The sequence below is a fragment of the Cynocephalus volans genome, chromosome 1, assembly GCF_027409185.1.
Source record: "Cynocephalus volans isolate mCynVol1 chromosome 1, mCynVol1.pri, whole genome shotgun sequence".
Lineage (NCBI taxonomy): Eukaryota > Metazoa > Chordata > Mammalia > Dermoptera > Cynocephalidae > Cynocephalus > Cynocephalus volans.
In genome coordinates, this window is record NC_084460.1 from 24,611,683 (window position 1) to 24,639,385 (window position 27,703).

At 37.1% G+C, this 27,703-nt stretch overlaps 1 protein-coding gene across 1 annotated transcript in view; it reads left to right on the forward strand.

Moving 5' to 3' along the window:
- Window positions 1-27,703, forward strand: part of DNAAF9 (dynein axonemal assembly factor 9) — a 145,957-nt gene that overhangs the window by 28,509 nt on the left and 89,745 nt on the right. The window contains exons 7-10 of the mRNA XM_063100122.1: window positions 4,498-4,575; window positions 18,383-18,481; window positions 22,940-22,995; window positions 25,369-25,504. Coding sequence (XP_062956192.1) covers window positions 4,498-4,575; window positions 18,383-18,481; window positions 22,940-22,995; window positions 25,369-25,504 — 369 coding nt within the window. The remainder of the gene's footprint in view (window positions 1-4,497; window positions 4,576-18,382; window positions 18,482-22,939; window positions 22,996-25,368; window positions 25,505-27,703) is intronic.

Sequence of the window (27,703 nt, forward strand, 5' to 3'; positions counted from 1 at the left end):
GGATTGGAATTGTGGGGGGAAAAAGACTCAAGTATGTAAAAAGAGAAATGAGATGCAGCTGTTGAGCTATCAATTTAAAAGGGATATGGATGACATATAAAGAAAGATTGTAAGAAGCCTCAAAATTCATTAGTAGAATTAAAATTTGCATTAAAACATAGAAGTCAAGGGGCTGGCCCCGTGGCTCACTCGGGAGAGTGCGGTGCTGGTAGCGCGGAGACCGCGAGTTCAGATCCTATATAGGCATGGCCGGTGCGCTCACTAGCTGAGCGTGGTGCAGACCACACCGTGCCGAAGGTTGCGATCCCTTACCGGTCGCAAAAAACCAAACCAAAACAAAACAAAACATAGAAGTCAAATTCAGTACCCTCAAAAAATCTAATCAGGCTAGTTTGATGCTAGTGGGTCATGAGAACTTATTAACATTGTTGTCACTAAAGTTTGAATGTAACTCCCCACTGCTAAATTTGACTGGCTTAAAAAAATCTGATCAGTTGACACACTTGAAAAGCTGTTCTATAGTACAGAGGAAGGAACGAAATAGATTAAATCAGTGGAGAAGAATATGATAATGGAGGATAGAGAATGGAAACTGGTGATATTGAAAACGAAGGAAATAATTGCTGTGTAATAGTCTGTACCTCCTTCTGCCACCTTCCCCTACCCCTCAGAGAGAGAGAGGCAAGTACATATTTACCAAATGCCACCTCCACCCTAAGAAAAACAAAAACAGAGTGAGTGGGTTTTTAAAAAAAAAAAAACTGAAAAACAAGACAAAACAAAGAGAATTCATTGGCTAGTATAGCTTTTGTTGCCTGAGAGTGCAGCTCTCTACATTTTGGCATTTAGATTAAGGGTTAGCAATCCAGAATAAGAGTCTCGTGCCTGTCTGCTCTCCATAAAAAAACTTCCTGTTAGTTGACAAGCTCTACTGAGAACATTAAGATTACGTCAGCCTTTCGATTGTTTCATATGAAAATATGAACAGGAAACCAAAGATTACAAGACATTTGATTAAATACCTGTAACTCGAAAGAAAAAGATCAAGATTTTTTTAAAAAAAGATTGATTCATTAAGACCCAAAGATAATTTTTAAGAGGTAGAGGAAAACTTAAAACACAAAACTGTCTTTAGGATACCCAGAGAAATGTAAGATTTGACAACTATAGAACAAGTGTATGTTGTGATAAATGAATATATGGAAAGTAAGAGCTCTAGGATATTACAATTGATAAAATAAATAGAGGGGTTGGGAGGTAAAGTTAGGAAAATCTTTAAAAATGTAGAATAAAAACATCAAGGAGATAGAACATATGAGAAAAAAATTAAAAGACTTTAACTTTTAAAGTTAGAGGACTGATCCAAGAAGTCTGATATATACCAGATTCTAGAAAGAGAAGGCAGAAATATTACAAGCAAAGAAATTTTTAAAAAATAAACATTTCCATCGGTAAAGAGAAATAAAAGTTTTTAAATTAAATCACTTGGCAAGTATGAATGGGAAAGAAAAATAAAAACCTTTAATCTATCTCTGACTTTTGAACACTGAGGATAAAAGAATATCTTAAAAAGCTTCCAGGAAGAAAAAAATGTCACCTACAATAAGGCAACAGGAAATGGATTTCTCTTCTTCCTAAAACAAAAAGTCAAAATCATAACCACAAACAAAATATATGAAACAGTGGTTTTCAAGAAACTAGAAGTAGCAACAGGGAGTAGTGATTTCCTGAGAGATGGATGCAAGGTGAGCGCCATGACTCCCCCAATTTACTACTTTGAGAAAGTTTCCAGAGCATGGCATAGGGAGGGGTTATCCAGGTGGAGCCCAGTACACTCCCTTGAGTTAGGAGATACATCTGGGTGTCATGGGAGACCAAAGCAGCTACAGTATGAAAGAGATAAGAACTGCCAAGAGAGAGAACTCCCAAGATCTGTAGAGATTCCCCCACCCCTGTCCCAGGTATTCAGCAGAGTATTTGATCAGTGTACTCGTGTGTGAGGTAACTAGCTAAGGCTGAGGGGAAAACCCACCTGAAAGAATTCAAGAACAGTGCCTTATGCATGCTTAGGGCTGGGAATAGTGCCTCTTCCCAACACTTGACTGGAAAAACACATAATTCACCAGGCATTGGGTAGAGCACTCAGGAGGGTTTTGTCTCATTAGTGGGGAATAATCAGCAGCACTTCTTCAGTCCCTCCTAATATACATAAAAGCAAGACCCAGAAGGATCAGATTGTTTCCATGTAACTTAACTGCACCCCAAAACAAAGCACAGGAATATTTATAGGAATTCAAAAATATCTAGCATCCAACAAGGTAAAATTCACAGTGTCTGGTATCCAAATAATTATTTTCAGGTTTAAAAGAAGCAGGAAAACCCAATGGATAATGTGATAATCAGTCAGAACTGACCCAGAATTGACAGAAATGTTAGAAATAGCAGACAAGGACATTAAAACAGTTGTTATAACCTTATTCCATATTTTCTAGAAGCTAGGAGAAAGGTTGAGACATAGAAGATATAAAAAAGATCCAAATTGAACTTCTAGAGATTAAAACTACAGTGTCCTAAAAGAAAAATATACTGAGTGAGATTAACAGCATATTGGACGCTGCAAAAGAAAAGATTTGAAGCCATAGTATTAGAAACTATCCAAGATGAGGCACAGAGAGAATAAAGAATCCAAAAAAAATGGGAGGAGTATCAGTGAGCAATCAATCAGTCACAAAGACAGAGTAAAGACATTTTAAAACTAAAAAACAAGTTGCCTTCCATTAATTCCTTCCTAGAAAGCTATTGGATGATGTGCTCCAGCAAACAAGGTAGTTAAGAAAGAGGAGACAAGTAAACCATGGAACCAAATCTATCATCTGAGAGCTCCAGCATGATAGCAAAGAGAAGTCCCAAAGTGAAAGTTGTAGCTGTGCAGCAATCTTACATAACAGCCAGACTAGAATGAAACAGGAAGAAGAAAGAGAACTGATAGATATTAAACATATTCAGATGTGTGTAAGCCAGTGATTCTCAATCTGGGATGATTTTGTCTCTCCCCCTCTGCCCCCCAACATTTGACAATGTTTGGAAATATTTTTGGTTTGCCTTTGCGGGGAGGAGAGGTGCTATACGCAACTAGTAAGTAGAGGCCGGAGATGCTGCTGAGCATCCAGCAATGCGCGGGGCAGCTCCACGCAACAAAGAAATATCAGGTTCACAATGACAATGGAGTCACTGTTGAAAAACCCTAGAGTAAGCATACTAGCAAATTGGTTGTAGCTATTAGAAGAAAGTTTCAGATTGAGTTGTAAAAGAATTATGTAAGTGAAAAGAATGAAGCTGTTAGTACTTCCAAGAAAAACAAAATTAGGAAAGCAGGGCTGGCCAGTTTGCTGACTTGATTAGAGTACGGTGCTGATAACACCAAGCTCAAGGGTTTAGATTCCCTTACTGGCCAGGTGCCAAAACAAAAACTGAAAAAATAAGAAAGCAAATAGAAATCTACTATGTATTTAGCCTGTAATAAATAATATTTGAAGGTTTTAATATTATAAACAGTAATTATTGATGTAACCAAGAAAGTCATATTATGATATTAAATGATGTTAGGGTATGTGTGTATAGAGAAAAATATGGGAATGGGGGTGGATATAGAAAAGCAACATCTTTGCCATAAGTTACATTTAATTTTTAAATTGATAAATCAAGAAATAGTGATAGAATGATATTATATCAAGTATGGAGATAAATAACAAAAATAAAATGTTAAAAGAATTCTAAGTGGTTGTTTCTAAGGAGTGAGAATAGGGGGCTTTTGTGAAAGGTTGGAGTGGGGGATTAAATTTTTTTTGTTGTTGGCTGGTGCAGGGATTGCACCCTGGAATTTGCTGTTATCAGCACCACACTCTAACCATCTGAGCTAATTGGCCAGCCCTAAAATTTTTTATGACAAGCTTTTTGTACCATTTGATTTTTTAAACCATGGGCATGTATTACTTTGATTAAAATTTTATTTTAAATAAAGGCAAAAAATATTTAATATATGTATGTATATGCATGTATTTGTGTGTATATGAATATATATGTGCCCATCATTGAAGATAATCAAAGGACGTAACAGAGGTTCTGAAAAAAGTTTCTTTGAATGGGAAGGCTTCTATTAATAGGTATAGGTTCTAATATAATTGATAAAAATTTTATTTATTATTTATTTATTTTTTAAGAGATAACCAGTAAGGGGATCCTAACCCTTGACTTGGTGTTGTCAGCACCACGCTCACCCAGTGAGCCAACCGGCCATCCCGATATGGGATCCGAACCCTGGCCTTGGCGTTATCAGCACCACACTCTCCCAAGTGAGCCACGGGGCTGGCCCTTGATTTATTATTCTAATCACACTGAGTTTATACCAAAATAGTCATTTCTGAACATCAGAAAATAATTCTGATTGTCCTAATGATATTGACTTAATTATTTAGTTGTTTTTGACCTTTGTTGCAGTTGCAGGATGTGAGTTTGAATCTATGGAATGTCTACAGCAAGATGGATCCTGTGTCCCTGGAGAGTTTGCTTTCAGAAGTAAGGAGTCTAACAGTATTTAATTTATAAATATTATGGCTGGCTTAATTATGCACTAATGATATTTAGTTTGAAGAAATGCAAGGTATATTTTAGTTGCTTTAGTGAAAGAAAAGAGCAGTTTCTTTCTTCCTTGATTGTTATTTTGAACTCCTGGAAGGTAGAAGGGAACCTGGAAAAGTGATATTACTTCTTCCACTCTGAGGAAACCTCACCTGAGCAAAACCAAGGCCTCCTGTCTGGTCTAAGTTTTCACCTGAAGACATTCTTTCTGGTGGGCTGGACTTCAGAAAAACAAAGTAGAGGGTGTACTCTTTCTCTAACATGAAAACATAAAAAGATGGGGTATGCCTTAAAGGAATTAAGGATTAGAGCAGGGGCTAGATACTAATAATTTAAGCTTTGCATACCATATACTCAACAATGCCATTGTAGCATGAAAGCAGTCCTAGACAATGCTTAAATGAATGGATGTGTCTGTGTTCCATGGAAACTTTATTTACAAAAATGTATGGCTCACCCATATCAGGGTGAGGAGAGCAATTTGCAGTGAGGAGCAACGAACAAAACTAAAGCTATAGAAATATAGGTACTTTGGTTAAGCAGCTCAGTAGTGTATCTCAGTGACCATGGGTGGATATGCATGGTCATAGACTTGACTATTAAATGTGTTTGGCTTTTTAAAAATTAGTCAAGGTTTTCATGCTGAATGTTCTGTGACGTGTCACTTTAACTTTGTACTACCCATTTAAGGTTGGTGGTGTTTACAGTCATATTGTAAGAGTAAGTGGGAAAAACACACTGTCTTTATTCTCTCACATCATGATCAACATGGAAAACCAATTTCTGACTTCTGTGACCAAATGTGTGGGGATTTCTCCTCACTAGCAAGCAAGCAAGCGGTTTTGAGGCAGGAAGCTAGATAGACATGAGCGGGAGGAGGAAACCTGGTTATTTGTAAATGGGACAACCAGTTCCCCCATCAGCCGAGGAGTCTCCTTGCCCCCCACCACCTTGGGTGCCATTCTGTTGGACCAGTGAGCTCCCACCAGCTTGGGTGCCAATCACTTTAATCTGTAGGACAGAGACTACACTCAGGGCTCAACCAATGACCAAATGACACGAATCCAGCTAAGAGGACTTAAAACCCCTGGGAATGTAACCATCGGGGCTCTTGAGCCTGCTCCATCCTCTCTGAAATGTATTCTTGCGTTGCTAAAGCTAGGTAAAACTGCTCTTTTGCTTTTCGCCCTGGCCTGTCTTGCCCAATTCTTTGTTAAAGACATGAAGAACCCGGATTTAGCCAGTAGAACGTAGAATTTCCTTTAACAGTTTCTCAGCAGACACCAGCTGTGTCCTCTAATTCAATTCCGACACCGTCCAACTGGAGATAGCGTCAGATCCCACAGGTTGAGGGCTCAGTCCCCAAGACTGCCCCCCTGCCCCCCAGCTCAGATGCCAATCAAAAGTCGAGGCCTTTGGAACTTCTGACCAGCCAGCTATAAATTCGGGTTCCCACAGTTCCTTCCTTGGGTTCAGTTAGTTTGCTTGAGCTGCTCACAGAACTCAGGAAGACATGCATTTACATTTGCCAGTTTATTATAAAAGATATTATAAAGGATAGAAACAAATGCATAGGGCAAGGTATTGTGGAAGGGGTGTGGAGATTCTATGCCCTCCCCAGTTGTGCCACTCTTTAGGAACCTCCATGCGTTCAGCTATCTGGAAGCTCTCTGAACCTAGGCTTCTTGGGTTTTTATGGAAGCTTCATTACATAGGCATGATTGATCAAATCACTGACCATTGGTGATCAGCTTAACCTTCAGTCCCTCTCCCCTCCTTGGAGTTGGAGGGAGGGACTGAAAGTCCCACCTTGGTCTTTCCTGTGACCAGGGCCCATCCTAAAGCTGTCTAGGGGCTGCTGGCCATTATTAGCATATGAAAAGACTTTTATCACTTTGGAGATTCTCAGGATTTTAGAAGTTGTGTGTCAGCAGACAGGGATGAAGAGACACACACACACACACACACACACACACACACACACACACACACACACACACACACACACACACACACACACACACACACACAGTTGAAGCAAAACATTTCAATCTGTAAGGAAATTTAAATGAGGTTTTTATTAGATTTGCAAATCGGGGAAGACCACCTCTCTGTATGAGAAGTAAATCAGCTCTACAAGCAGAGGAAGCAAGGAGGTTTTATAATGAAAGGTCAGGAAATTCTAAGCAATAAAACAAATTCCAAATATCTTGTGAAGATGGAATGGATAACTGACAATAACATAATGAACAAATGGTTTCTAGGCCTTTTACAATTTTTATGGCTTCTCTTCTACTGGACTCCTAACTAATTCCCATTTGTTTAAAATACAGTAAGTTAACAACCATCCTGTTTTCCCAGGGCTTCTATAAACAGTGTCATCTATGCTTATCTAAGTAATGGATCTCTTGCTGATAACAAACTTCTGAGAAAAGAGTCTGCTCGAAAAACAGTAAATTCTAATGAAGGGTCAGCTTCCTGGGCTAGAAGAGAGCAAGTCAAATTTTTTAAAAAATGGAGTAACTGTAGTTCCTTTCCTGGCCTCTTTTCTTCTTCATTAATATATATGTATGTATTTTTTAAAATATTAAGAAGAAACTATGCTTTATTGATGTTTAAAACACAGACTAACACTGATGTCTTGGCTCAGTCCACATGTAGATGGGCTCATGTCATATACTGTACCTGATGTACAGTGTGGGAGGGGTTTTCAGTGGTAATCCTTTTCATACTTTTGCCCTCAGTGTATAGTGTAGTATAGGTCTTGTGATTTGCATACTGCGGGATGGCTGTAATATGGTTAATTTTTTTTCAAAGAACCCCTGAAATAATGAAGTAGAAAATGACTATGAAAATCTTTTGTAGCACACAGATGTTCAATGGTTATCTCATGGCAAACTGGAGAAGTACGTGTACATATAATTTATAAATAAGAATACACATACTGAGGATGCAGCTCAAACATTTTTACCGATAAGAGTGTATGATCAGAGAGGTTGGAGAACACTGAGCTACAGTATAAAATGGAAAATGAAGGTGTGAGTTTTAGTTCAAAACAGGATCTTTCCCTCCCAGCTTCTCACAAGATGCCTACAAAGAAAAGAAAATTTGAAAGCTCATTGTACCAGTAAGCTAAGACTTAAAAACAATGTAATACCAGATTCTTGATGGAATTGACATTATTTTTTAAAGTAGCTGGAGCTGTATTGAAGAACCTTCCCTGGCTTCACTTACCACATAACTCACCTTTACTTCATGAAACAGATATCATCTGTCGAAGAGAGAGGAAGTGCTTTGGCCCTTCTCCACCAGATTTCTCAAGGAGTAAAGCAGAATGATGGGAGTAGAGGAGGGAGGAACCTTTCATATAAGTGGTACAAGCTTGGTACAGCATTTGTCCATTGATTCAGAATACTAGAGAACAATGAAGAAGGATTGAAAGGAACACATAATCCTAATACTGAGAATTGGATCTAAAACTGGAGTCCGAAAGGGGATTTGACTACTTGTCTGTGGACAAGAGTGAGCAGATCTTATTCTTGTGAGTAAACACATACCTACACACTCTTAACGCTGTGGAGTCTACAAAAAATAATGTAAATTATGATAATTGTATTATAATTATTTAGGAGGATGTCCTTGAGCTTAGGAAATATAGACTGAGATAGTGAGGTATATAAGGGTAAGGAGTTGTGATTTCTGCAAGTTATTCTTAAATGTGTTCAACATCCAAGAGATTTAACGCTGATTCAATAATCTGAGATAAACATTTAAATTTCTATGATTATCCTAAAAAGTGCATTCTTTAGGTGTTTTCCCCCTCCCTCAATCTAGGCTCCAGTTATGTGTCATACATGACATTTGGGCCCGACCCTGTGGCGCACTCAGGAGGGTGCGGCGCTGGGAGCGCAGTAGCGCTCCCGCCGCGGGTTCGGATCCTATATAAGGATGGCCGGTGCACTCACTGGCTGAGCGCGGTGTGGCCGGTCACAAAAAGACAAATAAATAAATTAATTAATAAAATAAAATAAATTAAATTTAAAAAAAAATACATGATATTTGGTTTTATGTCTTTCTTTAGTCTTCTTTAATGTAGACCAGTTGCTATGCAAATTTCATGGCGTTTAAGCTGGTTATTTTGTAGAGTAACCGACATTCTGGATTTACCTGATTGTTGCCTTATTATCACTCAGGTTAAACATTTTTGGTAAGATTATCACACAGGTGATGTGTCCTCACTGAGTCACTCAGAAGACACATAATGTCAGTTTGTTACATTATTGTAATAATACGTTGATCACTTGGAGAAATCTACCAGATCTCTCCATTGTAAAGGAGCTTTTTCCCTTTGTAATTAGTAAATCTACAGGGTGATACTTTGAGGCCTGTTCCTCTACAGTTTTTTGACCCAAAGATTTTAGCATCCTCTGGTGAGCCTTTCTGATAAATTATTATATTGAGGGTTACAAAGTAATGATTTTTCAATACTATCATTCTTTCTACCTGTATTAACTCTCATTATTCTATAAAGAGCTCTCTTTTTCTCCCTCTTCTCCTTCCTCCTCCCCTTTTTTCCTCATTTAAAAAAAATTTTTTTTCTTATTTTTATTTTATTTATTTATTTTTTGATTATTCATATTTATAGGGTACAGGGTTGTTTATCAGTATTTGTATACAGTATGTGATGATCAAGTCAATTTTTTTTTTTTTTTTTTTTGGTCGTTTTCGTGACCGGCACTCAGCCAGTGAGTGCACCAGCCATTCCTATATGGGTTCCGAACCCGCGGCGGGAGTGTCGCCGCGCTCCCAGCGCCGCACTCTCCCGAGTGCGCCACGGGCTCGGCCCTCAAGTCAATATTATTAGCATGTTCATCGTTACAAATTGTAGTTGTTCTTTGTGTCCCTTACCTGATTACTCCTTAACTACCTCCCCCTTATCTTTATTTTTAAGTTATCACTATACACCTTTATTTCTAAAAGAACAATTTAGTGTTGTACTAGTTTGCTAATGCTGCTGTCACAAACTTCCACAGACTAAGTGGCTTAAATAATAGAAATTTATTGTCTCACAGTTCTGGAGGCTGGAAGTCCAAACTCAAGGTGTAAGCAAGGGTGGTCTTTGTGAAGGCTGCAAGGGAAGAATCTGTTCCAGGCCTCTCTCTTTTTGTAGATACCCATCTTCTGCCTATATTTCTTCATATTGTCTTTGCTCTGTGTATGTCTGTGTCCAGATTTTCCTTTCTTATAAAGACACCAATCACCTTGGATTAGAGTCCAACCTAATGACCTCATTTTAACTTGATCACCTCTGTAAAGACCCTGTCTCTAAATAAGGTCACTTTCAGATACTAGGGGTTAGAACTTCAACATATGAATTTTGGGGAGTATACAATTCAACCCATAACAAATGTATTATAATTCATTACTATCATTTTTCTTTTTGATGCTCAAATTGTCCCACATTTGTTCAGTAAGAACCCCTCTAGGCTGCCCTTGTCTCCCTTTGATATGTCCTCAACGATATTTGAGCATTTGTTTTCTAGCATAAGGTGTTCCAGGATTATCTTGAATTTTCTCTGCCCCAGACTTGGAATCAGCCATTTCTCCAAGGAGCTCCGGTATATTTTAGTGAGGAGTAATTTTTAGAGACCATGATCTGGGTACTAGGTAGTTTTTTTGCTACTGTGGGGACATTGGTTCTAGGTCCTTCGAGTGGGCATAGTGAGAAAATAAGGTAAAAGGATAATAAGGAAAGAAAACATACAATTTCCAAAATTTGCATTTTCCTGAAATAGCAGAAGGTTTGAATCTACATATTGAAAAGGGTGTATACCACATCCCGTAGAAAATTGCCCCAGAATTGTTAACACTGAGACATATCCTAATAAAGTTACTGGTCTTACCCACCCCACCGAAAAAAAAACCCCCAAACAACTAACTCTTTTGGCAGCCAGGCACAGATAAAGGGAAAATTCAGGCTGGCCTTGGATTTCTTCACAGCAGAAAAAAAGTGAAGCAACACACCTATAACAGAATCCCAAAGGAAAAAAATGTAACCCCAAAGTTTTATATTGTGGTTCAAGTATAAAGACAAGTATTTTGAATATACAAGTACTAGAGCATTTGGTTTTCAGGAGCTTCTGAAGAAACCTAATAGGAAACATATTTCAGCCAACCAAGATATGACCGGAAGAGCTACAGCAGAAGAACTGGCAGTTAGCATTAGATCTTTGATTATAGAACTGAAACTAAGGCATTTGGGAGAATTATGTTAGTACAATAGAATGTAGATATTAGTAAACTCGTTTTTTGTATAAATAACTAACAAAAGCTGGTAGGAGAAAGAAGATAAAAGGCAGTGTGAGAATATTGTTATCTCCATCTTTAATTCCCAGGAGGTAGGATATCAAAAGACGTCATTTGAAACCTGAAAAATCAAGTAATAAAGATATAAATAAATAACAGTACCAAAGTGAATAGTAAAAGATAAAATTGGATGGATGATGAAGGGGAGGGGTCAGAAAAATAAATATACTAATTTCATTATTGGCTATGATCAGGTGTTAGTAGATACTAAGAAAATTGAGCATTAAGGTTTTTGCATTAAACTTTCTCAATTCTATTTTTTTTTTTTTTTTTTTTGGCAGCTGGCCAATACAGGGTTTGAACCCAGACATTGGTGTTATCAGCACCACACTCTACACAACTGAGCTAACCAGCCAGCGCCTTAACTTTCTCTTAATTCTTGATGTGAAGTGAAAATAGAAAATGAAATTGGAGAGTATCTAGAAGGTAGTCATGAAAACACCGTGTGTCACAGTATATGAAATACAGCTAAAGCTGTGGTTAGAAAAAAATTTTAAATGAGAATAAATTAAGCAGCCAAATGAAGAAGTAAGGGGAAAAAAATAGTAAGGAAAGAATTAATTAAAAGAAAAGAAGAAATTAACGGCTTAGAAAACAGGAAAGTGGTAGAACTCATAAATAAGCCCAGAGCTGGTACTTTGAAACTGAGAACAATGAAATAGGAAAAAAAAAGTAACTTAATTATGGTAGGTTATATATTTTTTTCATAATTCTTTCCCTTCCCTTCATGCCCTTGCTGTAGCTGATAGTGGGTAGAGTATTCTTTCCCATTGCATTGATGTTGGTCGTGGTCATGTGTCCTTGCTTTGGCCTGTGAAATGTGAATGGTCATAACATGACATGTCTGACCAGAGGCCTCCAGTGTTCTTGTGTGGTTTATATTTCCCTCTTACACTCCTGACATAAGAACTTTACCCTGGTAACTGCTGCTTTAAGCTTGGGTCCTGAAATGAGATATACATGGAACAGACTGAAATAAGCCCAGCTAAGCCACAGCCAGCCTGCAGACCTGTGAATAACAATGTTTTTTGTTATAAGACATTGATAAGTGTTGCATAGTATTATTGCAGCAAAACCTGACTAATAAACTAACCTAGGAAGAAAAAAAGGGAGAAAGTATACATTTCAAAAGAAGAAAAAAGAACTGATAGATTCAAAAGAAATTAAGAATCATAAGAAAGTAATTGTCTCATTTCAATGCAAATGTATTTGGTAAAAGGGATTATTTTCTCTTAAAACATTTTTTTTCAATCAAAATAGACCCTAGAATAGATAGAAAATTTAAAACAACCAATTGAAAAAAGGTAGAGAAAGCACCAGTAACACATAGTTTCATAGGTGAATTCTACCTTAAAATATAGTTCCAGAGCTATTAAAAAGGAAAGTTTAGATCCTGCCTTCAATATATTTGAATTTAGTGATGAACTAAATCAAACTAAGATCATGGAAAAAAGAACAGCTTGCAGACTTTTAATGAAATTAACTATGATATCAAAACCCAACAACAACAAAAAAACTCAAAAAAATGAAAACTACAGACCAGTCTTTATGAATATTGATACCTCTATTTTAAAAAATTAGCAAACAAAACCTAGTATCATGTTAAAAACACATTCTATGACAAAGGACAGTTTATTGAGGGTTCAATATTTAATTCAGTATTGGGAAATCTATTAATATAATCACTATACTAATTTTTCTTCTTTGAGCTATTTATGACGCCATTGTTGCTAAAAAGGCATTTGATGAAATTGAACATCCCTTCTGTTTAAACATGTCTAATTAAATAGGAATATAAAAGAAAAATAAAAGCTGAAATTTGTGTTCTTTGAAAAGACCTAATCATTATCGTCATCATCATCATCCTCATCTCATGGCTAATGTAATTATGGAGAAAAGTGAAAATACAAGAATATACAACATTAAGAATACAAGAATGGTAAAGAAAATTTAACCACAGATAAAGACGAGCAGTAGGTAGTTTTGGAATGTCTGGGACCTGTGTTCCACTTGCATGCAGTGCTCTGAATTTGAGGACACTGCGGATCACATGCAGAGGCTAGACCTAACACTGTAGTTTTAAGAATATTTCAAGTGTTTATGGGGTCAATGGAGAGGGCCAACTCAGGAGAGCATCTTTAATTGTGCCTGGAACAACAGTGACTTCAGGCAGCTGAAGAAGCAACAGTGGTGATCACCATGGGCTGAAGACCAGGCCCTTTACTGGTTTTCTGACTTCTCTTAGGTGATGTTATGAAAAAGGGGAAAGAATCCTTTTTAATACCTTACAATGGGCTTCTCATCCAATGAAGAGTAAAGGCTGAGAGCCAGATTTAATTTTATTTAGAATTAATAAAGTAAGATGGTAACTGCCTGGAAGTGTCAGGACTGCTTTTCACAGGAGTAACTGCTGCAGTTGTAGTGTAAACAAAGGATATAGGAGTAACTCTTCCTGGGAATGTTCATCATTGCTTTCCAGAAGAGTCATCAGAGATTTTCCAGATAGAGGACGAGGTGGTATGAGCATTCTAGGCACAGAGAAGGAGCCTGTCAGAAAGCCCCGGAATTATTCTCCTTTGAACACTGAGAGAAGCTGCTCAAATGTGGCTGCTTTGTCTTTGCTTAGTCCTTAAGCCAGCCCTGCCTAGCTTTGGGATGGTGCCATGGATATAGACTTTGAGCCAACCAAGAGCTGCCTGCTAGATGCCAGCGTAGGGCTAAAAGTCTTGTCTGAAGTTCAGCTTCCTTGCCAAAGAGCCAAGGTGCGCTGGCATTGTTCTTGGGGGTTTCAGATCTTTGTTGCTTATTTTACCCTGATATCTGTCTGGGTCTGTCTTCTGGATTTAGCATTGAAATGATAGACTTTCCATTCAGCTGATCAGTTCCACCTACCTACGTGGTATACACTTCCAGAAATGCCGTATTTGGGTTGGGGAAAGTTGGAGAAGAGTTTCTAGGGGAAAGCAAACAGGCTCTAGGTATCTCTTATCTAGATATATTTCCACTTTTGCTGTTTGTTAGTATGTCATCCTTAGCTAGGTCCCTTTACCGCTCAGTGCCTCAGTCTCCTCATCTATAAAGTGGGCCTAGAGAGGTTCACAAGGATGTGAGGAAGATTATAAAGGACAATATATGTAAAAGAACATTTCAGATATAATGCTAGTTACTTTTAGCATGAGAATTCATTATGTTCCATTGGAAAGATGGAATATGCATGGAGCTGAAAGCAGAATTTAGTGATTCATTCTGCCTTGTTCTTTAATTAGTACTGATACATCCACCTCCCTCAGGGAGATTTTTTGGTAGCAAAGTGCCCATCTTATTCTGTGTAACCCCCAAAGTATGGTGTTTTTCACCTAGAAAATAGCCGGAGAATGGCTGTCACTCAACTTTGTAACTTTCCTTCCTGTTATAGAACCAAACCAAGATGGGTGTCACCAGGTAGACCATTAAAATGGAAACATGCCTTCTGAATCTGTTTCTAAATAGAATTGAAAAACAAAATAAAGTGTATTGTATACTAATAGCTATCTTGGGTACTTTTGTTTTTTAAAGTCTCACAAAGTGAAGCATTCTGTTAAAGCTGGATTGGACAGAGCCAAGTGTACAAGACAAAGACACACTCTGAGATGGACAGCTTAGGCATAGCTTCCCTGAGGCTGGTGATATGTATTATGAGTGTCTGAGGGAGATAGCAGACAAGTGTCATGATGTCACAAGGGAGGCTCAAATGGTCTTGCAGCCAAACTTGGACTGGCCTATAGTAGAGACAGAAAAATTGGCAAGTATTGAAGCCATTTAGTGTGTAAGGCCTGGTAGTCAGCACTTCATACAGATTATTTCATTTAATTTCTATAATATTTCTGAAAGGTAGAAAGTAATCACCCCAATTATACATATAAGGCATTTGAGACTCCAAGAGGTTAAGTTTCTTGCCCAAGGTTACACAGCCAGTAATGCAGAACAGAGCACAGGTCTTTTTGATTTGAAACATACTTTCAGTGCTCGCATGCAGGTGGCAGCCAGCTTGATTGGATCTGAGACCAGAGGAGTTGGACAGACTTTGAAGGTCTGTCGTTAGGGTGTTAGTTGGAAGAGTGGGGAGTGTACTTCTCTCCAAGGTCTAGGAGGACATGTGGGAATAGCCCAGTGCCCAAGTGGGAAAACTGTCCTGGACCTAGGATTAGGGACACTAATTGGACCTGATATCAGTGTGTCAGGAACCCAAACCCAGGATTAGTTTATTGGGCTGAGGCACAGAGATGGTATGGCAAGGTAGTCTGACCCAGGCAACTGCAGATTATCAATTACAAGTACATGCATATTTGTCTATATAAAATACATATGTAAAAATAGGACGAGAGAACGTTTCCCAAAATGTTAACAATGATTTTATTCTTTATTTTCTGAGTTTTCTGTAATGAAAAAATATCACTTATGTATTTGTTTTTAAACACTTACTAAAATAATGCAGATTCAGAAAGTAGCATAAAACTAATGTACAATCTAATGAATTACTGTAAAGCAAATCAACAGAACCCTGCTAGCCACCCCAGAAGCAATCTGAGTGCTTTCTGCCAAACCCATCACCACCACCTTCTCCAAGAATAATACTATCATGAATTCTACGGTAATCACCTTCTTACTTTTCTTTGCAGTTTTATCATCCAAATGTGCTTTTATAAGCACATAGTTTGGCTTTGCTTGCCTGTGCGCATGTGTGTGTGGGTGTGTGTGTCTTATGTTTCTTTTAATCTATAGGTTCCCCTTCTGTCTCACTCACCCTCCTTGCTATCTATTTTTTGAAGAAACCAGATCGTTTGTCTTCTAGTTGCCCTCAGTTGGAATTTTGTTGATTTTATTCCATGATGTAGTTAACATTTTCCTCCATCTTCTGTATTTCCTGATTATTAGTAGTTAAATTAGAGGTTTAATCAGTTCGGGATCGATTTTTGAAGGAAAGACTAATTCCTGAAGAAACTAATTGTATTCATTATCAAGAAGTACATATTGTCTAACAGATTCTCTTTTTGTTTTATTAACAGCCATTGATGTGCAATCTTTTTTTTTTTTTTTTTAAGATGACTGGTAAGGGGATCTCAACCCTTGGCTTGGTGTTGTCAGCACCACGCTCAGCCAGTGAGCAAACCGGCCATCCCTATATAGGATCCGAACCCATGGCCTTGGTGTTATCAGCACCGCACGCTACCGAGTGAGCCACGGGCTGGCCTGATGATGTGCAATCTTTAATTCACTAATTAGATCCTTAATTTACCATTTGCATATTGGTGATATTCCAGTTCTATAATTCCTCCTTCATTTATATTACTTCTCTAAAGCGAAATACTCAACTTGCTATTTGGTTATATAGTGATAACGTATGTGTAGGAAAGGTAGGATAAATGCTTGAACTCTTTTACTTATCAGTTTTCAAAATAAAGTTGCTTCCTAACCATCCTTTAGAAGTAACCAATTAGTTTTTTAAATATACATAATTTTGAACTCATATATTTAAGCATATTTGATGTATTTACACCCATTGCAGTTATCTTTAGTGATGCCCAAATTGTTCCATCTTTAGGTAGTGAGCTCCCTTCAAGTTGGTTCACAAATCCTTTTAATATGTAATACTAGTCCTTGATAACTTCCTTGCCAACTATTATGACAAGATATTCCAGGCTTATCTTGTACATTTCCTGTCTCTTACATGGAATCAGTTATTTCTCTGGTTTCTTTTAATGGGAAATGGTATTTGAGCACCACAGTCTGGGTGCTAGGAATGCTCATTGCTACTGGTTTGGTCATTGTTTCTAGATCTCTTCAGTGAACAGAGCCAAGAAATTGTCTGTCTCTCTCCATACACACACACACACACACACACACACACACACACACACTCACACACACACACAGCCCTGATTTGTTTTATCCCACATTATATATAAAAGATTTAGAAAACAATATCAGCACTGTCACCTACAAGATTACTGGAAGAAAAAAAATTTTATATATGTCTATTACATATTATATACGTGTACATCTATATGTGTGTATACATATATATACACATACATATCTGTATATAGATATGGATAGATAGGTAGGTAGGTAAATAGTCTGGGTAGCAAGTAGAGAAACCATCAGTGAGAATGTTGTTTATACTAAGTATTGCCAATAGAGGTCCATTGTGCTTTATGCCTAGGGCCAGAAGTAGAATCAGTACATGACTTGCACAGAGTACTTGTGTATCCTTGATTAGAAGAGAAGAATGGAGGAGAGAATAGATCTGGCCAGTGAGTTTTGGTGCAGCAAACAGAATGCCCGCTGTGAGCAAAGCACTAGATTGGGTGCCTGACATACATATCTATCTTTACACAGTACGAGATGGACAGTGAAGACGACTATCCAATTTGAGTACAAATTATCAGCAACTTCAAAATAATAAAATCAATAACTTCAAAATAAGGATGAACATATTATTTGAGTATCTTAAGCAAGTCATAACTGGTGTTTCTTTGTTAACTAATGATGCCTTAAAGAAAAGCCATTGTAAAGCAGTTAGCAAAAAGCAATGTGTGGTGGTTAGGAACAGGCATGAGTTCAGAGCCGAGGCTGAAAAGCAGCTGGGCCAGGATAGGGAGAGCAGTCTGCATGTAGAGGAGAGTCAACTGGGAAGGACACAGGGTTCCTCAGTACTCGTGTGGCTGTTAGGAAGGGGGTGTGAGGAAGGAGCAGGCTCTGCGCCATCCCTGGCTCCACTGAATTTCTAACAAGGTCAGTTAATTTGTCCTTGCACAAAGCTTCACTGATGTGACACTTTTGGCCCTGGAGGTAATGCCAATCTTTTAGGTGCCTCCCTCCAGCCAGGGTTGCTAAAGTAAGGTGCTTGAGGGTCATTACTGTCTTTAAGACAACTTTATTGGAATATAATTTACATACCATAAAATTCACCCACTTTAAGTGTACAATTCAGTGATTTTTAGTAAATTTACAGAGTTGTACAACCATCACTGTAATCAAATTTTCGAATATTTTGTTAACCCAAAACGTTCCCTTGTGCCCACTTGCAGTTAATCTTCACTCCCACTCCAGGCAACCACTAATCCACTTTCTGTCTCTACAGATTTGCCTTTTCTGGGTTTTTCATGTAAATGGACAATATTCCCAGATGGTCTTTTACATATGGCTTCTTTTACTTGGCATATTGTTTTTGATATTCATCCATATGGTAACATGGATCAGTAGTTTGCTACTACCTTTTAAAACTGTATATAAAATGGTCTAGTATTTTGAGATCAATTGCAGTTTTATAATTCTGGTTTTCTAAAGTACCTCCTTTATGTGACCAAACACATTATCTTTTTCATTTTCTTCCTAGGATTTGGTGGCTTTTGAACATCAGTGGACTAGATTCTTTGCTAATTTTGACACAGAAATTCCTTTCCTGCTGGAACTTTCAGAATCTCAGGCAGGTGAGGTATGTATATGAAGGGTCAAAGAGAAAGAAATTGGTTAGTTTATTTTTATTTAAAAACTTTTTTTTCAAATTACAACACTTATCAATCCTAATTTGTTTTATCATTTCCTTAAGCTGTATTGTATATTGTAAAGAAATTTTCCTCCAACACCAACCCTCATATAAGATGTTGTTTTTTTCCTGTGCCAGCTTCTCTCTCTCTCTTTTTTTTTTTTTTTTTTTGGCGTCTGGTTGGTATGGGGATCCGAACCCTTGACCTTGGTGCTTAGTGTTATCAGCAATGTGCCAGCTTCTCTACAAGAAGGATATTCACTTTTTAGTGTGGTGGTGCTTTTGTCAGCCAGGAATTCTATTGGGCACTAGTTAATAAGCCTAGGAATAATTCTCTACATGTGAGTAGCATACTTTTGTTAGTTGAACTTCCTGGTAGTGAATGCTAAGCTGTCTTTTCAAGCAAACAGCAATAGTGAGCTGTTACCAGGTCAAGGCTAAGATCCACTCCATGATTAAACTAAAGTATCTAGATTGAGAACCAAGGCACAGGACAGTTCCAAAAATTAGTCAACAGGAAAGATCAGAGGAGCTATCTTGAGTTTGCACTTAAGCCTACTTTGGGTTTGCACTGCTAGTTCTCAGCTCTGTGTACTCATGTGGCCCAGTAGAAGTCACATTTGTGGCCCAGTAGAAGCCACATTTGATCATTTGGAGCTGGAGTTGGTCTTTGTTGTCATGCATTTTACTCTTAAACATGTTATAATCCCCACACTATACTGCTGTTATTTTTGTTTAAACAATAAATTATTTTTAAAAATATTTAAATAATAAAAAATTTTATTTATTTTCATATGTAGTTATTTTCTCTGGTGTTCTTCATTCCTCTGTGTAGAGCCAGATTTCCATTTGGTATGCTTTTCCTCAAAGGATGTTCTTTAATATTTTTAGTGGAGTGAATCTTCTGATGATGAATTCTTTCAGCTTTTACAGGCTGGCAGCTTACTCAGTTGGTTAGAGTGCAGCTATAACACCAAATTCATGGATTTGGACATCCATACGGGCCAGCTGCCAAAAAAAAAAAAAAAAAAAAAAGAACTCTTTCATTGTATGTTTGGAAGAAAATCTTTATTTCACCTTCATTTTTGAAAGTTATTTTTGCCTTGTATGGTGTCTGGGTTGACAGTTTTTTCCTTCAAGTACTTGAAAAAATGTTGCTCTGCTGTCTCCTTACTTGCTTTGTTTCTGATGAGAAGTCTTTCATCCTAATCTTTGTTCATTTTATACATAGCAGGTCTTTTTCTTTCCCCCTCTGGAAACTTTAAAATTTTCTCTTTATTTACTGATTTTGGGTAATTTGATTATGACATGTCTTGCTGTAGTTTTTTTCATGTTTTTTGTGCTTGCGTTTTGTTGATCTTTGTAAGTCTGTGGATTTATAGTTTTCATCAAGTTTGGGAAGTTTTTTTCAGATATTTTTTCTGTTCCCCACCTGTCTCTTTTCCTTTGAAGACTCCATTTACCCCTATATTAGACCACGTGAAGTTGTCCCACTGTTTTTTGGCTTCTTTTTTCACTCAGTTTTTTGGCTTTTTTCTTCTCTCATTACTATGCTTCTAAAAGTGAAAGATATTTGAAAAGATACACAGGTGCTTCTAGGCCTTTGATGGGCTTACATCCTGATAAACACATTGTGAAGTCAAGAAATTGTAAGTTGAACCATCGTGAGCTGGGGATTGTCTGTAATAAGAAGTGTCATTCTCATTTCCTACTATCCTATTCTCATTCCCCTCTTCTTTCTGTGCCTTTCTACCTTCTTTGTTAACAACCTGTAACACATCTCTTTAGTTTCTGGTTTATCTTTCCTGTTTCATTGCACAAATGAATATATACATGTGTTTTTTTCTTACATGCTCTTCTTTCTTACATTGAAGGAAAGCATATAGTCATTTCCACTTTATTTTTTTACTTAACAACATATCCTGGAACTCTTTCCAAGTTAGTTTATTGAGATCTTCCTGATTCTTTGTTACAATTTATAGTACTCCATTTTGTGGATTTATCTTAATTTAGCCACTCTCTTACATATGCATATTGAGGTTGTTTTTAATATTTTGCCATTGCAAACATTGCTGTAGTAAATAACTCTGTGCTTATGTATTTTCATATCATTTGAAGTATATATACCCAGTAATGGGTTTGCTGGGTCAAAAGGTAAGTGCATATGTAGTTTTGTTAGCTGTTGCCAAATTCCTCTTTAGAAGGGTTATACCAAGTGGCATTCCGTAGAGTGCCTATTGCTCCACAGCCTCACCAATAGAATGTATGCTCATACTTTTCAATTTTTCAGTCTCATAGATGAGAAATGGCATCTCAGTATTGTTTTAATTTGCATTTCTCTAATTATGAATAAGTTTGAACAATCTTTCATATGTTTGAGGGCCGTTTTATATTTTGTTTTCATGTCTTTTCCTGTTTTAATATTGGTAACATATTAACTGAACTATAGAACATAGATTTTAGGAGGTCTTTTGTCCCTTTTAAGAGTTCACTGTATATTTGGGCTATTAGCATTTTGTCTCCAGTATATATATATTTCATATATTTCTTCCATATTTGTTACTTTGTTTACGATAGGTGTTTTTGGATTTTTTGGCCATGTACTTTTTTATTTTTATATAAATTTATCATTGCCTCTGGATTTTGAGTCATTGTATAGGGAAAGGATTTAATCAAAGGTTAAATAGTAAAATAGCAATTCACCCTTCTAGTACTTGTTTAGATTAATTTTTTACTTTTAGATACTAATTCAGATGGAATTTTTGTGTGTGTAAGGTGTGAGATATGGATCTGATTTTATCTTTTTTTCTCAAATGATTACCTGGTTGGAATCCCAGTTATGCAATTCTCTAACTCTGTGATCTTGGACAAGTTTAATGAGCTGTTTGTCGTAGTCAACTCATCTGTAGAGAGGGGATAATGAAAAGCATGAACCTTATAGGTTGTTTTAGGATTATTTGAGATGATACATTTAAGTGCCTATCACAGTTCACATGGTAAACACACAATAAATTTTAGCTATTATTATTTTAATCTATAAAGAGTTTTAACACATCAGTGAGATAAACACTAAAACTCCAGTTGATAAATGTCCAAAGAACGTAGTTAACTAACAAAGGGACTGAAATGGCCACTGAACATATCTAAAATATTCTACTTCATTAAAAAACAAAGAGATGTAAAATAACACAACATTGAGGTATTTTTCATTGATCAACTTGCAAATCTACTGAAACCATTTTCTAGGCAGTGCTTCTGAGGCCACCCTAAGATAGGCACACTCATAGATTGTAAGTGGAAGCGTATGTGGATAAAACTTTCATAAAAAATAATTTCACAATATAATTCTGCCTTTTTACTGTATAATTTTATTTCCATATCTGCCTTAAGGAAATAATCAGAGCTACAGATAAAATTTGTTAAAAATTGTTCATTACAGTATTATTCATGATGTAGAAGAGTTAGTAACAGTATAAATTTCCAAGAGTAAAGGACTATTTAATAAACTTCAGTACAATCATACAGAGTCTATGGATGTACCGTAGAAAAAAGATTCCAAGAAAATGTACCAGAATGTTAACAGTTCTTAGAGATTGTAAGTGATTTTTATTGTCTACAATGAACATAAATGACTTAAATAAAAAAAATAATACAGCAGATATTATTTAGGAAGATTTAAAGTTGCCTTTTGAAATTTTGAACACTTTGGACACTAGACCCTGCATGTTAAGTTTTAAATAGTGTTTAGCCTAACACTATGGATCTGAAAGTTGAAAATTACCTCTTTGGTTTCCTGGGAAACTCCTATCAGTATACTTCTAAGTTCCTTTGATTCCTCCTCTTTGCTGATTTTAAATTAGCATATTAGAATTAATATATATTTATTTATTGGAATCATAGAAAAAAAATTTTTAAATAGGAGAGGGCTGGCCGGTTAGCTCACTTGGTTAGAGCACCGTGTTATAACACCAAGGTCAAGGGTTTGGATCCCTGTACCTGCCAGCTGCCAAAAAAAAAAAAAAGAAGAAAGAAAGAAAGAAGAAGAAAAAAACCTTTTACATAGTTAGCAACTTGGACCGTAGATGGTAGTTGGTCCAATTTCCTTTCAGTAGTTGAAAATTATAAATTTGAAAAGAATTGTTTTTCTTTTCCCTTTTCTTGCTATTTTTTTGCTTACTACCTGACCCTAAAATTCATGTGGCTGTCCACCACACATACCCGTCCATGTTTTTATAATAATCTACAAACGTATTTCTCTATTCCTCTGTCTCACTCTCTTTCTCCACCCCTCCTCCACACTCTCCTGAAGTGTATGTATGTGTATGTACATATATACATATGTGAGGGGTTTTGTGATTGTTTTACAAAATTGTGGTCTTAATATATACAACATTGGCCTCTTTTTAGCCTTTCAGAAGTTACTTCAGTCACGGAATGATCTCCAGTCATATAACTGAAAACAGGTAAGGTTCTCAGGGAGGGAGTATGAATGGTGATAGAGAAAATGGGTTGACAAAGGAGGTGGATATGGGGGCACAGTCAAGTCCAGAAGCTAGAGTCAGGAAATATAGGTTGACTTTAGTTATCACAGGGTTTGAAATCTGTACTCTGCAAATTCATCTGTTGTACTGCTTTTGTATTTTTTTTTGTTTTATTTTTCTGTAATTTTATAATAAACTAGCTTTTAAAACATTGTAGCCTGCTGAAATCTAAAGAAGTGAAATTTTTATTCCATCCCTAGCTCAGGAAAGCAAGAAGGAGCAGAGTGTCCAAGAGCTGGGCAAGGCAGCAACAGTGGCTTGCAGGGAGTTAAAGGGATAAGGCATAAAGGTCCAGCCCCATGAGGAAGATGGGAGCAATGAGGGTTCTGAAGTGTTTCCTTCCACATATCTCTTGTCATGATCAGCAGGAGATACTTTCTCTGATAGATCTGTTTTCTTCCCCTAATTCCAATCCAATCTAACAGTGAGACAGACTACCCTGGCTGAGACTCAGAGTCATCATTTTCTGCTCAGAGTGTCACTTAGCTTATTTTAAGTTTTAGAAAAAACATGACTGATGTTTTTAAGAGCCCCTGTTTGCCTGAAGCTTACAGTAGTACTTTTAAGAGTAATGAAAAGAAATGTAAAGAATTTTCCACATGATACACAGTAAGGGCAATATAGGGAATGGGTAGGGGATAAAGGAAACTATCTTTTAAATACCCCTTTATCATCAAATATTTACTTGAGAACATATGACATGCAAATCAAGGGAGATACATGGTTAAAAATAAATAAACCTAGGGCCGACCTGTGGCTCACTTGGGACAGCGTGGTGCTGACAACACCAAGTCAAGGGTTAAGATCCCCTTACCGGTCATCTTTTTAAAAAAAATAAAAATAAATAAATAAATAAGTAAGTAAACAAACCAACCAAATATAGTTTCTGCCCTCATGAAGTTTATAGTGTGGTAGAGAAATAAGAAATTAATCAAACAACCTCACAAGAAATTTATCATTACTCTCATCAGTGCCATGAAGGAGAAAAGAACGTGGTACTGTGCAGTCCATAATTAGAGAGCCCGGCTCTCTGGTGGAGTTCTGAACAGAAAGTGGAGATAACTGGGAGGAGGGAGAGGAGTAGAGGCCCTGAGACAAGAACATAAGGGATATAAGCTTGGTTGGAGTATGGGAGTTGGGGGTGAGTGGCCTTATCTGGAGCTAAAGAAGTTGAGCAGAAGATACAAGTCCTTGTTGGCCATGTGCAAGATTCGGGACCTTCTCCTGAAAATAAAGGCAGTAAAGACTTTGCATGTTTTAAAAATTATCACTGCAATGTGGAAATAGATTATAGGAAGGCAAGAGTGGAAGCAGGGAAGCAGTGAGAAAGCAGTGCACTTGTCCAGGGAAAAAATGATGGCAGCATGAGTAGGGTGGCAGCATGTGAATGGAGGAAAATGGATAAATAGGAATGATTTGGTGGAAGTTGATTGGATTTAGAAGGTGAGGAAACAGAAGTCAGGGAGGCTTCTCAGATCTGGCTTGGCCCCTGGCTGGATGGTGATACCATTATTTACCGCAAGAAGTAGGGAATGGGGAGAGACAGGTTTAGGGAACAGATCATGAATGAGGAGAGAGCAAACAGCTGAAGATAAAATCCTAGGAATATTCAGAGGCCAGGTAGAAGAGGATGATGACTGATTGAGGAGACTGAGAGGCAACAGCTCCTGCAGTGGTAGAGTTTCAGGTATTTCTGAGAGACCAAGGAAGGAAGGCTGAAAGATTTCTATTGGATTTGCTCTGTGCTACTTGGTGACTTTCGCAACAGCTCTCTGAATGGAATGACTGAGGGGGGCTGATTAGAGTGGTCTGAGGAGTGAGCGGAAAGGAGGGGGGGAAAAAGTACAACCAAGAGAGGAGGGAGGAAGGGGATTGGTGCAGGAGCAGGTAGACATTTGAAACCCTCCTTTCCTGCTTCCCTCCTGAAAGTTCCTCAGAAATTGGTAACTATTCTGTTATCTATTTTGTAAAAATGGGGGGTTGCTCCATCACTGCATCATGGACCGCAAACTTATGGAACTTATTCCTCAAAAAGTAGGACAAGCTGTAAATATATACCTAGCTTTGGTTTAGTTATGCCCCTAAATGACTTGATCCCTATGGGTCAGAAGAAAGAGTCAGAGATATCTGACATTCCTTCCCAGCGAGCCAAGAGCATTAGATAGACTGTACTGACCACTTTGCTCAGGCTACAGGACATTGCTCAGAAAAGCCTGAGAACTCAATTGGGTCATGGGAAGTTGTTCTGGCCAGAAATGTCTTTTCTAATCACATGTTTTTGACTTGCCACTCTAGCCCTAATAGGCAGCCATTCGTTCTCTTTGGTAATCACGCCACACGAGAAAACCTGAATGCTGGCAACTTTAACTTTCCTTCTGAAGGGCACCTGGTACGCAGCACTGGTCCTGGTGGGAACTTTGCCAAACACATGGTGAGTGGCTGGACTGCCTGGTACTTGATTAGTTTTTATTATCAAATAGGAGGGGTTGGGAGTTGAAGAAAAGGAAACTTTTTCAGTTAGTGTGTTGGTTAAACCCTGAACTTGAAGTTGTTTTAGAATGAAAACAAATAATAGGAAACTGTATTTTTATATAAGTAGTAGGTATAATTTGAAAACATCATATTCAATTTTCATATATTTGAAGGAAAAAGATTAAAAACTTACATTCACAACTCACTGTTTAAGTTGTCAGAGTAATATCATTAGTAGAATAAAAATTTCAAATTAATTTGAAAATAGACAGCCAGAGAATCAGTGAGCTTGAAGATAGGTCCTTAGAAACTTCCCAAACTGAAATGTAAAGAGAAAAAAGAGAAGAAAAAAAAAAAACCTAGAAGAGAACATACACAAATTGTGGGACAGTTTCAAAGGGTGTAACGTACATGTAATGGGAATACCTGAAGAAGAAGAAAGAGAAAGAAAAAGAAGAAATATTTGAAGTAATAATGGCCAAGAATTTTCTAAAATTAATGACAGACACAAAACCACAGATCCAGGAAGCTCAGAGAACACCAAGCAGGATAAATACCAAAATCGACACATTGGCCCTTCATGTTCAAACTTCAGAACATCAAAGACAAAGTTCAAGTCTTGGAAGAAGCTGGGGGGCAGTGTGGGGGGCACTTTTCTTATAAAGGAGCAAGGATAAAAATTATAACAGACTTCTTATGAGAACCCATATAAATAAGAAAAGAGTGGAGTGATATTTTAAAGTATTGAAAGAAAAAAACCACCAACCTGTATTCTGTATCTAGTGAAATTATCCTTAAAAAGGAAAAGGGGGAGACAATTAAAGGAGAAATAAAGACTTTCACAGACAAACAGAAAAACAGAATTCTTCACTAGCAGACCTGCCCTGCAAGAAATGTTAAGAAGTTCTTTAAGCATAAAAAAATTATAGATATCAGAAACTTGGATCTTACATAAAAAAAAAGGAAGAGCATCAAAGAAGGAATAAATGAAGGTAAAACAAAATCTTTTATTTTTCTTATGCTTAATTGACCTAAAAGGCAACAGTGTTATTACGTGATTATAGCACATAGATAAGTGAAATGAATAACAGCAATGTAATAAGGTATGGGAGGAAGGAAATAGGGATACTCTGATACAAGGTACATGCACTACACGTGAAGTGATATTGATATAGAGTAATTTGAAAATTGACTTAGATTAGTTATAAATGTATATTGCAAATTCTAGGGAAACCACTAAAGATGTCCAGGTTTCAACTGAAAAAATCACTAGAGGTCTCAAACTGAATGAGAAAAGGCAATCATGAGATGCCAGCACTGACATAACATACATGTGAGAATTAATTGACAAGGATTTTTGAGGAGCCATCATAAAAATGCTTCAATGAGCAGCTACAAATATCATTGGAATAAATGAAGAAATAGAAAGCATTAGCAAAGAAATAGAAGATATGCAGTCGAACCAAATGGAGATTTTAGAATTTAAAAAAAAAAATCAAAATTAAAAATGCATTGGATGAGTTTGATAGAATAGAAATTAGAGAATAATCAGTGAACCTGAAAACAACAATAGGAATTACCTAATCTGAACACAGCAGAGAATAAATAGGCTGAAGAAAGAAAACTGAACAGAGGCTTTAGAGACCATGGACTCTCATAAAAGTCCTTAACATTCATGTCACTGAAGTATCAGAAGAAGAGGAGAAAGAAGATGAGACTGAAAAAATATGCAAAGAAATAAAGGTAGAAATTTCCCCAAATTTGGCAAAAAAACATGAACCTATACTACATTCAAGTGAATCCCAAACAGGATTAAACTCAAAGATATTCACACCAATTTACATCAGAGTTAAACTTCTGAAAACTACAGACAAAGAAAAGATCTTGAAAGCACCAGAGCGAAACAACACTTCACCCACAGAGGGAAAGCAATTTGAATAAAAATGTATTTCTCAGCAGAAACCATGGAGACCAGAAGGAAGTAGCACATATTTTTCAGATGCTGAAAGAGAAATGTCAACCTAGAAATCTATATCCAGTGAAAATATCCTTTAGGATTTAAGGGGAAATCAAGACATTCACAGATGAATGAGAACTAAGAGAATTTGTGACCAGCAGACCTCCCCTAAAAATAACTAATGGAAATTTGGTCTAAACA